Source organism: Natator depressus, chromosome 6 (genome assembly GCF_965152275.1).
Source record: "Natator depressus isolate rNatDep1 chromosome 6, rNatDep2.hap1, whole genome shotgun sequence".
In the NCBI taxonomy this organism is placed as follows: domain Eukaryota; kingdom Metazoa; phylum Chordata; order Testudines; family Cheloniidae; genus Natator; species Natator depressus.
This window is the reverse complement of record NC_134239.1, coordinates 33,149,001-33,163,950: the sequence shown is the minus strand read 5'-3', so window position 1 is coordinate 33,163,950 and position 14,950 is coordinate 33,149,001. Positions and strand designations below refer to the sequence as shown.

The following is a 14,950-nucleotide window of genomic DNA, read 5'->3' as shown; positions in this document are numbered from 1 at the left end:
GAGTTGTTCTGAACCTCAGTTTTACATCTCTTCTTAAAAACTGACCCCTGCACCAACAGGGCTCCTTATTCTGCTTCAGGAATTTGTTCAGTAATGACTCAGAGGAAAGAATGCCACCAAATGAATTCCCAAAGCCATACTGAAATCACCCACTGCATGTCACAGCACAACACTAGAATTGTGAAATGATCATGGTTTTCTGTAATACATTCCTTTTTTGAAATTATTCATTGAATAAGTTTGATGAATATGACTTGGTCTATTTTGATTGTCCATGCATCACATGGTAAGGTTCAGCTCATTCATTGGATGCCCTAATCTCATTAAATCAGGTTCCTGGAGCAAATTTTCAAGGTTGCAAGTACTGAAAATGTACTGTTTGACTTGATAGTTTCCTGTTTAGCAAACTTGTTTGCTAGAATGTTCACAGAAGATAAACACAATAGTAGTACGAGCACAGTCAAAGTGCTTTTGTTTTAAAAATAAGACTGAAAATTGTCTAAATCTTCTTTATTTGTAAATACTTGCCCAGCTCTGCTTATGTTGGTGTTGAGACTAAAGCTTAGAAATAATGTCAGATCCTCTGATGAAAGACGCCACAAGAGTGCTGCTTATTTACTGTGTTGACAAAAGTCAATAAGATTACTCTTCAGTTGCCATTTTGTCTTTTGCAGCCAAATGCTAGTTTGTTACCGGAAGGTCAGTTTTTTAAATGAAGCTATTAGATGTAAATAAGATTCTTTAAGTACTCTGAAATACCAGGCTAAACTGCCTATGTATCTCCCAACTTCCCAAAGTGTGACCTCTAAGCACAAATTCCTTTAAGCCCTTATTGCTTTAGGAAGTCAATGTTCCATCTACCCCCTTTTTATATTTGTTTTTGCAATTAATGTAGCATATGCACTGAGAAGAATTGTAGCCTCTGGTTTCCAACCTGAAGCATGTTGGCTAATTATATGTTTGGAAGCGCTGGGCAGCCATTTAAGCAATAGTTCGTGGCTGAACAAAACAATATCACCATGGTCCCCAGATGCCTGTGTGCTAGGTGTTGTACAAACCTATATGGAAATGTAGTCCTTGACCTGGAGAGTGGCCGTCTGCTAGTACATTTTGGGGGAGGGGAGGGAGGTTAGAGCTTGGTTACCCAGTCTGTTGTTGTGAGACGTTATTATGATGGTAAAAGCAGCTAATCTGTGGGAAAGCTCAAAAAGAAGTTGCTGAAGGAAAGAGTTAAAGCCATCTGCCTGAAAGCATCGTGTAAAACATACACACAATGTTGGGAAAACAAGCCAATTATGTGTGCTTCATGGGAGGTGGGGGAGTGACCTTTGTGTATAATTAGTTCTTTTATTTAAAGCAAAGATTTTGAATAGAATAACTAATTAGCTGTCATAAATGGCAAATTGAAGATTTTGGCCAGATTCCTTAGGGACTGTGGGAGGACTTCCCTCCTCCCAGCCCATACTGTACGCTCACACACTTTCCTCATTAGAGTTGTTTTTAGTTCTTTGCTGTGGTAATGAGAAGTGCAGTCACTGCTCTTAACTGAGCCCCCTCTAACAAGGCATGAAATGCAGGTGGAACAGAACTGCCTTCAGCTACTGCTGCTTTAATATGAAGCATTTTAGATGTATTGGTAGGTTGGAGGGCTGTTGGGGGAAGGAGGGGAGGGCTCGAAAAGTCACGGTGATCTCAGCTGCGTATTGTGCTCTGGACTTGATTGTATAAAACACAAGAAAGCCAGGAAGCCTTGAGGCATATATCATTAGCCAGCAGTCCACATTACTCTTTCAGACCAATTAACCTTTAGAGTTGCATTAAAGAAATTAGATGGTGAACTTCCATGCTTTCAGACAGGACCAGGAGCCCTCTTGCAGAACACAGCACTGTAGAGACGTACATCACAGCACCCTTTCAGGTAACTATTGTTTCAATGTGTGGCCCGCCCTTTTAAAAAGTTTTCCAGTCTCTTGAAAATGAAGATCTATGAGGGGTGCCCTTAGAGGTATAGTTACAGATTGCCACATGAATAAAATATCTGGAAAATGATTTAGAAACATTTCGGGTGTATTTAGTTGATACTTGTGGTATAAGCCAGCTGAATAATTTTCTTGAAAGACCCTTGACAGAGAAGAAATAGGCTGATTAAAGCCAGTTTGTCAGCCCTAGAGTAGAGGTAAAGTTTAGCTTACCCAGTAAAATAACATCCTCTTTAGACACAGTGGTAAATTTCAGTGTGACCAGAGGGAGGTGTCTGTAATTTTTTTTAATGTGTGTTGGAGCTGTGAGTGCTAAGTATAGCTTTTATTTTGTATTTTCCAGCAGCAAGTCTATTAAGTTTTAAAGGGCAAGGAAGAGAGTATAGGTAGCCAAAAATAGAAAGGTTTCATCTACTGTTTCTAAGAAAAGTGATGGATGGTGAGCAGTGGGGGGGGGGATGGAATTCGATATTACTTGCAAAATTTCCACTTTAGTACTCTATCAAAATTCCTTTGTAATACATTTTGATTATGTATTTAAACAGGTAAGCATCGGTATGTTACTTTTCCCACCTCCACAGATGTATGTTCCTTTATAATGTTAGCTTGACCAGTGCATGTGGGACTGTGCCTGAAGTGGTCTGTTAACTCTTGGGGGGATTCTGCGCCACTGCGCATGTGCAGAATTTCTAGCCCCTGCAGATTTCTTTTCTTCCCCACAGAAAAATGACTTTCTGTAAGGGAATTAAAGGGAAGCCACAAGAGCAGTTATGCAATCCTCCCCAGCAGTATGTTTTGGGTGCCCAGGGCATCTGGCAGAAAAGTAAATCACTGTGGGTCAGGGGACAGGACTTGGGAAGACCTGGTTGGTGGCTCAGCTGCTAGTGGACCCCCAAACGAGCCACCCACATCTGGATCCCCACCCCACTGATCCCCAACCAGCTGCACCTGGATCCCCACCCCATTGAGCCCCACTCCTTCAGCATCTTGGACCCCCCCCCCTACAGAGTCCCATTACTGTTGCACCCAGAACCCTCCAACAAGCCCCTGCACATCCAGTTCCCCCCCATCACCTGGATCCCCCACTGAGCCACCCACACCCAGATTGCCCCATACAGAACCCTCCCAACCGATACCTGGATCCCCCACAGTAAGCCGCTCCATGCTTGGATCTTGCCTTGCTAAGCCTGCCTGCCCACACCTGGTGCACCTGGCACAGCAGGGCAGGGCCAGTACTTGCGCTGTGTCAGGGTTGTGTGCAGCCTTACTTGGGGGGGTGGGGTACGACTGCACAGTGATCTCCCACTTCTGGGCAACCAGTGGCGTGTGCTCCTCAATGTCATGCTGGAGCCTCCACATTTAGTTGACAAATAAAATTTGCAGAATTTTCAAATATTGTGCGCAGAATTTTAATTTTTTTGGTGCAGAATGCCCTCAGGAGTATCTGTTTGGGTTTTTTTTGTTAGCACCCATTCCAACACCACATTTTTCCAGGCAAAATGAACTGTATTTCTTGCTTTAGAGCCTTAGATAAGTACAAGAAAATAAATAATACTCCAGTGGTGGTTCATGATTTTAAGGTAGGAAAGTGACTTACTAATAAAAATTTGAGGCTCTGAATACTGGCTGGCTGGCATTATTCAGCCATGGTGGTTTGTTTTTCGGGGTGGGAGGAGAGTGGGGTTTGGTGTTAAACCATCCCTGTCTTCTGAGATTTCCCTGCAGGGCTCAGGCTGTAAAGTTGCAATGCTTTGGAGACTCTGCTCGCTCCTTGTTTGGAAACGAAATGACAAGTACCCTGTGAATCCATGCTCATAAACTTTGGCAGTTTTGAAATTTGTTTCACACCTCACCTGCCGTGTCAATGTGCCAGCTAATTGCAGTCAAAACTTTTTATAGTTCCATTTGTGCTCCATCCAGATTGGTTAGGGTGTTGGGGGTGGGGAGCCTTCTAGACCAAAATGTAATTTCAAAACTCTGAACCTGACTGGCACAGGTTGACCTTGCTCGTTATTATCTGAGTGGGAATAGCAGCTTTGAACATCATATGATCTCTGAAACGCTAGCTTTTTTCATTAGAAAACCCCCTGCTGAAAACTGACCAAGTGTGTGGCATTTCTTTCCTTGCTAAGGTACTGTAAAACAGATCTTCACTGCTTTTCTGCTAGTTATTAGAAGAAAATTGGAATGTGGTGCTATCCTCCTGTTCACAAGAGCCTCTCCTAAGGGTATGTCTACGCTACAAAATTAGGTCGCATGTATAGAAGTAGATTTTTTTTTTTTAGAAAGCGATTTTATACAGTTGATTGTGTGTGTCCCCACTAAGTGCATTAAGTCAGCGGAGTGCATCCACAGTACCAAGGCTAGCGTTGACTTTCAGAGCTTTGCACTATGGGTAGCTATCCCACAGTCTCTGCTGCCCATTGAAATTCTTGGTTAAGCTCCCAATGCCTGATGGGGCAAAAACATTGTCGCGGGTGGTTTTGGGTACATGTCGTCAGTTGCCCGTCCCTCCGTGAAAGCAAAGGCAGACAATCGTTTCGCGCCTTTTGTTCCGTGCGGACTCCCTACTGCTTTCAGCAGACGGTGCAGTAGGTCTGCAAACCGTTGTCATTGACCGACCACTTCCCCTGCCACTCTGTTCTCCTGATGCTATGAATCCATCTCTCAGGTCCTCTATATGACCATCATCATCCATCGCTTCCGCTGCCACTCTGCTCTCATGGTGGTCTTGCAGGGTTGCTTCCACTGCCACTCTGCTTGCCTGCTCTTGTCTCACCATACCACGGCAAGCGTGCAGCTCACTCAGCTGTTGTGTCCTGGCAGCAGACAGTGCAATAGGTCTGCAAAACTGGTCATCCAACCACCGCTTCCCCTGCAACTCTGCTCTCCTGCAGATGCCATACCACGGCAAGCATGGAGCCCGCTCAGATCGCTGCGGCAGTTATGAGCATTGTAAACACCTCATGCATTATCATGCAGTATATTAAGAACCTGAAAAAGCAGGTGAGGCGGTGACGGCAGCGCGGTGACGAGAGTGATGAGGACATGGACACAGACTTCTCTCAAAGCATGGGCCCTGGCAATGCGGGCATCATGGTGCTAATAGGGCAGGCTCATGCCGTGGAACGCCGATTCTGGGCCCGTGAAACAAGCACAGACTGGTGGGACCGCATAGTGTTGCGGGTATGGGATGATTCCCAGTGGCTGCGAAACTTTTGCATGTGTAAGGGCACTTTCATAGAACTTTGTGACTTGCTTTCCCCTGCCCTGAAGCACATGAATACCAAGATGAGAGCAGCCCTCACAGTTCACAAGCGAGTGGCGATAGTCCTGTGGAAGCTTGCAATGCCAGACAGCTACCGGTCAGTCGGGAATCAATTTGGAGTGGGCAAATCTACTGTGGGGGCTGCTGTGATCCAAGTAGCCAACGCAGTCACTGAGCTGTTGCTATCAAGGGTAGTGATTCTGGGAAATGTGCAGGTCATAGGGATGGCTTTGCTGCAATGGGATTCCCTAACTGTGGTGGGGTGATAGACGGAACGCATATCCCTATCTTGGGACTGGATCACCAAGGCCACGAGTACATAAACCGCAAGGGGTACTTTTCCATGGTGCTGCAAGCACTAGTTGATCACAAGGGACGTTTCACCAACATTAACGTGAGATGGCCGGGAAAGGTACATGACGCTCGCGTCTTCAGGAACTCTGGTCTGTTTCAACAGCTGCAAGAAGGGACTTACTTTCCAGACCAGAAAATAACCATTGGGGATGTTGAAATGCCTATCGTTATCCTTGGGGACCCAGCCTACCCCTTAATGCCATGGCTCATGAAGCCATACACAGGCAGCCTGGACAGTAGTCAGGAGCTGTTCAGCTACAGGCTGAGCAAGTGCAGAATGATGGTAGAATGTGCATTTGGATGTTTAAAAGCACGCTGGCGCAGTTTACTGACTTGGTTAGACCTCAGCGAAATCAATATTCCCATCATTATTACTGCTAGGTGTGTGCTCCACAATATCTGTGAGAGTAAGAGGGAGATGTTTATGGTGGGATGGGAAATTGAGGCAAATCGCCTGGCCGCTGATTACGCACAGCCAGACACCAGGACAGTTAGAAGAGCACAGCAGGGTGCGCTGCGCATCAGAGAAGCTTTGAAAACCAGTTTCATGACTGGACAGGCTACGGTGTGGAAGTTCTGTTTGTTTCTCCTTGATGAAAATCTGCCCCCTTGGTTCACTCTACTTCCCTGTAAGCCAACCGCCCTCCCCTCCCCCCTTCTATCACCGCTTGCAGAGGCAATAAAGTCATTGTTTCAAATTCATGCATTCTTTATTAGTTTGTCACATAAATAGGGGGATAACTGCCAAGGTAGCCTGGGAGGGGTGGGGAAGGAGGGAAGCACCAGGAAGGGTGCGGGAGGAGGGAAGGACAAGGCCACACTGCACATCAAAACTTATTGAATGCCAGCCTTTGTTGCTTGGGCAGTCCTCTGGGGTGGAGTGGTTGGTGGAGGCCTCCCTCCCCGCGTTCTTGGGCGTCTGGGTGAGGAGGCTATGGAACTTGGGGAGGAGGGCGGTTGGTTACATAGGGGCTGCAGTGGTGGTCTGTGCCTTTCCTGCACCTCAACCATACGCCGGAGCATATCAGTTTGATCCTCCAGTAGCTTCAGCATTGCATCCTGTCTCCTTTCATCATGCTGCCACCATCTTTCCTCTTGATCCTGCCACCTCTTCTGTTGCTCCCGCCACTTGTCCTCTCGCGCGTCCCTCCTGTCCTCACGTTCATTTTGTGCTTTCCTGGACTCTGCCATTGTCTGCCTCCACGCATTCTGCTGGGCTCTTTCAGTTTGGGTGGACTGCATGAGCTCAGAACATTTAATCGAGAGTGCGGTTTTTTTTTTTTGCCTTATCTGCGCTAGCCTCTGGGACGGAGATGCTAGTCGCAGCGTTGAAACATTTGCAGCTGCTGGAGGGGGAAAAAGGGAGATTAAAATTGAAAAAGACACATTGACCATTTAAAAGGAGGGGCTGATGTTTTCAGGTTAATGTGCAGCACAAACCCAACTAACACACAATTCTCTGGAATGATCGTTTCACCCCTCCCACCACCGCGTGGCTAACAGCAGGGATGATTTCTTTTCAGCCACAGGTAAACAGCCCAGTAGGAACGGCCACCTCTGAATGTCCCCTTAATAAAATTCCCCTATTTCAACTAGGTGACCATGAATGATATCACTCTCCTGAGGACAGAGAGAGAAAGAACGGATGTTGCTTGAATGCCAGCAAACACCGGGACCACACACTGCCATGCCTTCTCATGCAGTGATTCCAGACTACGTGCTACTGGCCTACCGTGGTAAAGCATCCTACCATGGAGGACACACAGGCTTTTGGAGTACCTCCAGGACAGCTTCATTGAGATGTCCCTGGAGGATTTCCGCTCCATTCCCAGACACGTTAACAGACTTTTCCAGTAGCTGTACTGGCTGCGAATGCATCCCAAGTCTTCAGGGCAAATTAATCATTAAACATGCTTGCTTTTAAACTTTTTATTATATTTACAAAGGTACACTCACCAGAGCTGCCTTCTCCGCCTTCAAGGTCCGGGAGCCCGGGTTGGGAAGGTACTGTCTCCAGGGTGATAAACAGTTCCTGGCGGTCAGGGAGAATGGTTTCTCCACTTGCCTGGTGTGCGCTATCTTCAACCTCCCCCTCCTCCTCATCTCCCTTGTCCCCAAAATCCTCATCCCTGTTGCGTGAGACTTCCTTGCAGGAGTCCACGTACAGATGTGGGGTAGTTGTAGGGGCACCCCCTAGAATTGCATGCAGCTCATCATAGAAGCGTCATGTCTGGGGCTTTGACCCAGAGTGGCCATTTGCCTCTTTGGTTTTTTGGTAGGCTTGCCTGAGCTCCTTAATTTTCACGCGGCACTGCTGCGGGTCTCTGTGATAGCCTCTGTCCTTCATGCCCTTGGAGATTTTTTTCAAATATTTTGGCATTTTGTCTTTTGGAACGGAGTTCTGATAGCACGGATTCGTCTCCCCATACAGCGATCAGATCCAGTACCTCCCGTTCGCTCCATGCTCTTTTGCGATTCTGGGACTCCGTGGTCACCTCTGCTGATGATCTCTGCATGGTCACCTGTGCTGATCAGCTTGCCACGCTGGCCAAACAGGAAATGAAATTCAAAAGTTCGCAGGGCTTTTTCTGTCTACCTGGCCAGTGCATCCGAGTTGTGACCGCTCTGGACAGAGCTCTCAATGGAGCACTGTGGGATAGCTCCCGGAGGCCAATACCGTTGAACTGCATCCACACTAACCCAAATTCAACCCAGCGATGTCGATTTCAGCGCTAATCCCCTCATCGGGGAGGAGTACAGAAATTGATTTTGAGAGCCCATTAAGTCAACACAAATGGCTTTGTTGTGTGGACGGGTGCAGGGTTAAATCAATCCAGCGCTGCTAAATTCGACCTAAACTCTTAGTGTAGGCCAGGGCTAAGACAATCATGTGCACAGAATGGAGATTGGAGGTTTGAGAGAGTCATCTGCCTACAGGCCATATATGGGACAAGAAACCATACTGTGGTCCACTAATCATCCTTAACACAGGCTACTAGTGACTCCCTTACAATTTAGTTCAAGCCCTGCTTAACTTTTATCAAAGGAAGTTTCCCTCCTGTACTGATTAAACTAACTTTTTGAAATATTTTAAGAAAGGGAACTGGATTTTCCCTCCATCCCTCACAGCCTCAGCAGAAGTCCTGATCTTACTGCAGTTATTAGGAGCCCAACTTTTAGAGTGAAGGCAAATGTCATTCTTGTAGAGTGATTTCCTCCCCCCTCCCCCCCCCCCCAAAAAAAAGACTTGGAAACACAAGTCCCATTGAAAGTCTTGTACTCCTAAGTTACTTAGGTGCTTTAGAAAACCCCACCTATGTAACTATTTTCTGTTTGGAGAAATAGAACCAATTAAACTTAATGTTTAAACCTTGAAACTAGAGGCATCTACTGTTCCTGGGAGGGGTCTTAGGCAGGCTCTCCAGACTTGTTTAAGATCTCATGAATGACATGTGGTTCCATGAAGTGATGGGGAAGGAGATCTGTAAATTGCTGAGCTGTTTCAACAGCATATTTATGAATGAAAGTGTGACTGTTGATTAAAGCACACCAGCAGAGTAACGTAACCTGGGGTTTGGTATTTCTCAATGCCTACTAGATTTCCACTGATGTGTTAAAGTTGGGTGGATGTGCATAGATCTCTTGTAGTATAAAGTTAATGATAACTACAAGCACAATAAAGTTTTGTAGGGGAGTAGAGGCTACTACAGGTGGGGCAGACTGCTCCAAATTGAGTTGAGTTTGTTCTGCCATGTATGGCGTTTCTTTCTTGCACTTTCTGTATGAGCTTGGGTAAGTTAAACTCCTCATTTATTCATGTTGTATTGAAAAGTTGGACACCGAGCCTTGCCCACGAAACTTGTCCAAATATGAAACAGACTTATATTGATTGACTGTATGGCTCAGGAGGCAGACTGGGGGGCAGGGGAGTGGTAGTGCGTTCTTCCAAACTCCGCCCACAAAACAAGCTCCACCCCCGTGAATATCCAGAATGAGACGCTGCTCACAGATTATGCAGATATTCAAAATATGATTGTGTGTTCTTTTTGTTCCCCCTCTAGGTCTACATCACAACCTGTGTCAGCAAAACGTATGTCACTCGGGGCTGTGAAGGAATAGTCACACCCCTGAGCAACATAAGTTACACTGGCATAAGCACTTGTGTGCACAGCTTCTCCCGCCAGCATAGCTTCCGCCACTTGCGAAGGTGGGGTTTTTCTGCTGATGGGAGAGCTCTCTCCCATTGGCCTAGAGCGGGGGTGGGCAAACTTTTTGGCCTAAAGGCCACATTGGGGTTGCAAAACGGTATGGAGGGCCGGGTAGGGAAGGCTGTGCCTCCACAAACAGCCTGACCCCAGCCCCCATCTGCCCCCTCCCGCTGCCTGCCCCCCGACTGTCCCCCTCAGAACCCCCAATCCATCCAATGCCCCTGCTCCTTGTCTACTGACCGCCCCCCCTCCGCTCCCTGTCTCCAACTGCCCCGACCCCTATCCACACACCCACCCCCTGACAGGCCCCCCTGACCCATCCAAGCCCCCCACTCCTTGTCCCCGCCCTCCCGGGACCCCCTGGGACTCCACCCTCTATACAACCACCACCCCCCGGCTCCCTGTCTCCTGACTGCCCCCCCCACCCCCCCGAACCTCCACCCCATCCAACCGCGCCCTGCCCTCTGAGTACCCCCCGGGACCTCCTGCCCCTTATCCAATCCCCTCCCCACGCCCTTACCATGCCGCTCAGAGTGGCAGGACAGGCTTATTGGAAAGCCTGGGAGGTGGGCGGGCACAAGCCATGCGGCTGCGGGGGAGGGGGGACAGCGGGGGAGGGGCTGGGGGTGATCCTCCCCGGCCCGGAGCTCAGGGGTCGGGCAGGACCACATGTGCTGCAGTAGCGCCGCTGTAGCACCATATGTATAGACATGGCCTTACATGAAGAATGAAATAGTAGACCCTTAACTCAGATGGCCAGGGATGACTAACCCTCTGAGATGAATGGGGCAGTTCACGCCTCTCAGAGCTGCTGTTCCAGGAATTCAGCCTAGGTTTCAGAGCCGATACTGTGAAGTCCAAGTAGCAACTTCAAAGTGCTGTTGATCCTGCTATTTTTTTAGGGCTCTAATGCAAACCCCATTTGGTGACCCAGTCTGAGAGTTTGCTCCAAAATACTATGCAGACAGACCCTTAGAGATGATAATTTCAGAGAAGTACCAGTACAACATGTAGACGGCTACTCGGTATTTCTGAGCCCTGATATATGTACAGTAAACACTTATGTGGCTGGCAGAGAATGACAAAATTAGAGATACTGACACACCGAGAGCTCCTGTTTAAAATCTTGTTAACGTGGCAGCAGCAACTTCATATATTATGTTAGCGGTATATTTTAAAAAGAAAAAAGAAAAGGAGTACTTGTGGCACCTTAGAGACTAACCAGTTTATTTGAGCATGAGCTTTCGTGAGCTACAGCTCACTTCAATATGCTATGCATCCGATGAAGTGAGCTGTAGCTCACGAAAGCTCATGCTCAAATAAACTGGTTAGTCTCTAAGGTGCCACAAGTACTCCTTTTCTTTTTTCTTTTTACGAATACAGACTAACACGGCTGTTACTCTGAAACCGGTATATTTTAAGTATCTTGAAGAACTGTAAAGGTTTGAACTCAAATTACTAATGTTTGTCACAGCCGAGCATACCCAGTGCTGAAGAGGATAAAAGAACTCCTGTCAAGCAGGGTTTTTTCCTACAGTATCCCAGAGTATTGATCTAAACACATGTTGGGATCCAGAAGAAAAATGAACTCACTTTCATGATTTGGCAGCTGAACAGCTGGTACGGGATTTGTGATCCCCTGCATCAGAATTTCAATCTCTTGTGATCTGAAACTTGATTTTTCTAATGTTGACAAGTAGCGACTTGGATTGTGTCTTCTCCCTTGCTTTCCATCTACTGGTGAGCAGCAGCATTGACATCGGAGGGTTTTAAGGCAGCCATTTGAAGAGCATCTAGAGGAGATATTGGAAACACAGTTTTGCCGTGCAAAAATCAATCTTTCTGTCCACTTTTGAATGACAAATAAGATTATGGTTATTTTTGACAGACAAGGCTGAAGTTATACAATTTGTGACCAGACTAACTGTGCTTATAAAAAGGAGTGGAAATCCCTTCACTCACTGTGGAATCCAAGTATATGGTTAGTCAACAAATCCCATCCAGTACTGTGCGGTGTCACACCTCTTTAAGGATCTTGGAGAGTCTTGGATTACGTATATCAAGCCACTTTAATTCTGTAATCCAAAATGTTGTATTAGTGGATAGAGAGCTGTTTTCTCTTCCCTTCTCCAGTGTCTGGAGATACTGTCTTTCAATAGGATTCTTAAATTTGGGGAAGCCTGGTGCTTGGTTTCAGTAAGCTCAGAAAGTTGTTACTTTTTTTTTTAATGTTGCTGCTGAAACTTACTTCTACATCAGGTGTTGTTTCCATGCAAAGGTCTCCATTCTAGCAAGGTATTGCAATCCTTTGCTTGTGGAGTTAGTGTGCTGATGTGGGGTTTGAGCTGGCACGTAATTATCTCTTGATGGGAAATATTCTGAGGAAGAGATCGGCTGGAAAAGTGGAACTCCTTCTCTTTGCTCCCAAAATGCCGAAATAAAAAGCAGTGTGTAGAACCCATGTGTCCCTTTCATGTCTCTTCTTGTGGGCGTGTCTTGCAATATCACTGCTGCTCAAATTTTACCCCATTCTGAGATAGGTTTCACTTCTGAAACATCCATGTTTTTTCCTCTAGAATTTGCAGGGGGTTGTTCATGCCTTTTCTTTAGAAAAAGCTTCTGTGGTTGCTCAAAAATCTTTTTCTGCTTTTGGGCAGCCTGATGGTGCCATGCGTTTCCGAGTAGCATCGTTGATTTGATTAGGGGGGAAGGATAGCTCGGTGGTTTGAGCTTTGGCCTGCTAAACCCATGGTTGTGAGTTCAATCCCTGAGGGGGCCGTTGAGGGATCTGGGGCAAAAATTGGGGATTGGCCCTGCTTTGAGCAGGGGGTTGGACTAGATGACCTCCTGAGGTCCCTTCCAACCCTGATATTCTATGATTTCTATGATTTGTGTGTGGTGTTGGAGCAGAGGCTTAGATTTTCACTTACTAATTATTACATAGTTGTCGCCGGTGTCAAAAGTTGGCAGATATTTCTCGAAAAGTGGATTTTGAGCCTCCAGCAGCCTAGAGCAAGAGGGCTCTTTCAGCCTTAAGAATTTTTGAATGTTACTTGACCTGTTTCCACAGTACTGAGATCACTTTTGATAACAAATGGATCAATAGCGCACTGTTTGTGCAGAAGTGTCTTAAGTGCTGTTGTCCTCCACTTGCAGCTCTGACAGGGCAATTATTACTCTAAGAGTGGTGAAGCCAAGCGTTAGCCACCCTCACGCCCCCCCTGGCTTTTAAGGAAAGCAGCAAATGTCACTTAATACAGCAGCACTAAGTAGTGCCACTCAGGTTAAGGGGCTGTTAATAATTTCCAGTATCAAGCTGTTGCTTCCTAGGATCTATAACTTGCTATAAAAACTGTTCTAAAATGTTGCATGACAACACCCTGTGCCACCTCCACTGTTGCCAGCACCACCACCTTCTCATCTCCCCGACTTCGTCTAAGGCAAATCGACCATGTTCTGGAGGCCCAGCTCTCGTTTCAATGTACGTGTGATATGAGGCAGGGCCAGCAACGGACACTTTGAAGCTCTAGGTAAAGTGGCATTCTGACTCCTTATATAGTCGCTTCCTCCATCTAGGTCACTTACAGTGTGCACTTTTTTTTGGGGGGGGGCCACTCAGCCCCATGAAACTATGTTTTTGTTTCCTTTGCCCTTGTGCTCTAGAGTAAATCTCTCCCCTTTCCCTGTGAGGAAACTGGCTTACTCCTTCCAAAGCAACAGGCAAGCAGCTTCTCTCCAAGACTTCTGGACACAGAGCTCAGAAACAGGAGTCCTGGCGCGACTAGGTACCCAGAGAGGAGGCCTGTAGGGAAGCTGTAGGCAATAGGGAGGAGCAGCTTATTAGAAAGTTGGAAGAGGAGCCCATGAGAGGCAGTGTACTAACAGGCTTGGGGACTTTGGTGCCCTGGGGACTCAGATAGGCTCTTGGTGTCGTATCACCATCTAGGGATTTGGTGGCCAAAGAACTGCTTTCTCCTAAGACTCCCTGATTGAGAACCTAGCCCCTGCTCCATGCCAGCTATCTCCCTGACACTCTTGTACTCATCTCTGCTGTCCAGCAGGGATGTCCAGAATCTGAATGAGGCCCAGAGTTTTTGGTACCTGCTCTGATGGCACAAAGCAAAGAGAAAGTCCAGGTTAGACAGTTACCTGGAAATATCTCCTAGGTGCTAGTGCAGGGCCCTTGACATAAGCTGCACAGTCAAAGAATGATTGTGCTCTGGCTAGTCTGTTGCCTTCAGGGGCCTGGGCCAGCATAGGTTAGAGCAGCCTGAGGACTATGCTAGTTTTCATCAGGGTCTTTGTGAGGGAGGAGGTGCAATGAGTCACAGGGGTGTCATATAGTTTTCTTTGCCTCCACTTTCCTCCCCTTCTTTGACCAAGCTCAACTCAACAGCAGACCAGCATTAGGGCCTTGGTATATGTGCCATTAAAATCTTCATGATTGCCTTTGTCTTGTTAATTACCTGTTAATGGTAATTAAGAAAAAGAAAAATGTTGAAATTGCAACCAATTTATTTGCTGGAGGATTTTAAACCCAGAGCTTGGTGCTGAGGTCAGTTTATCGTTTGGGAAACAACTATCGCATCCTTGCAGGTGAACATCCCTCCCAAGACAAAACCTGTTCCTTTGATCACTGCTGCCGAAAGCTGTTGAGAACATGATCTCCCCCAAACCTGCAGCATTGAAAGTCACCAACAGCGCGGGAAAGCAACTTTGCTTAAAATATTTGACCGTCTGCAAATGTCTCATGAATTTTAATGGCTTGTTTTTGTTTGTAGGTGTGCCGATGTTATCTGTACAACCAAAAGGGAAACAGAAAGGCTGTGCTGGCTGCAACCGAAAGATCAAGGACCGCTACCTTCTGAAGGCCTTGGATAAATATTGGCATGAAGATTGTCTAAAATGTGCCTGCTGTGACTGCCGTCTTGGAGAGGTTGGATCAACTCTTTACACAAAAGCAAATCTCATTCTCTGCCGCAGAGATTACTTGAGGTAAATACAGGCATATTCTGGGGGTTCTTCCTATAAACTCCCAGTTCACCGCCAGCTGTTTATTTTTCCTAAACTTGTACTGTGTAAATATCCATATGCACAATTTTTAGCATTGCCTAGTAGTTAAATTGAGTACAAGATCCATA

At 46.6% G+C, this 14,950-nt stretch overlaps 1 protein-coding gene across 6 annotated transcripts in view; it reads left to right on the top strand.

Moving 5' to 3' along the window:
* LMO1 (LIM domain only 1) overlaps nt 1–14,950 on the top strand; it is an 85,408-nt gene that overhangs the window by 50,944 nt on the left and 19,514 nt on the right. For all 6 annotated transcript variants that reach the window (XM_074954977.1, XM_074954980.1, XM_074954982.1 and 3 more), the window contains one exon: nt 14,591–14,804. In XM_074954977.1, coding sequence (XP_074811078.1) covers nt 14,591–14,804 — 214 coding nt within the window. The remainder of the gene's footprint in view (nt 1–14,590; nt 14,805–14,950) is intronic.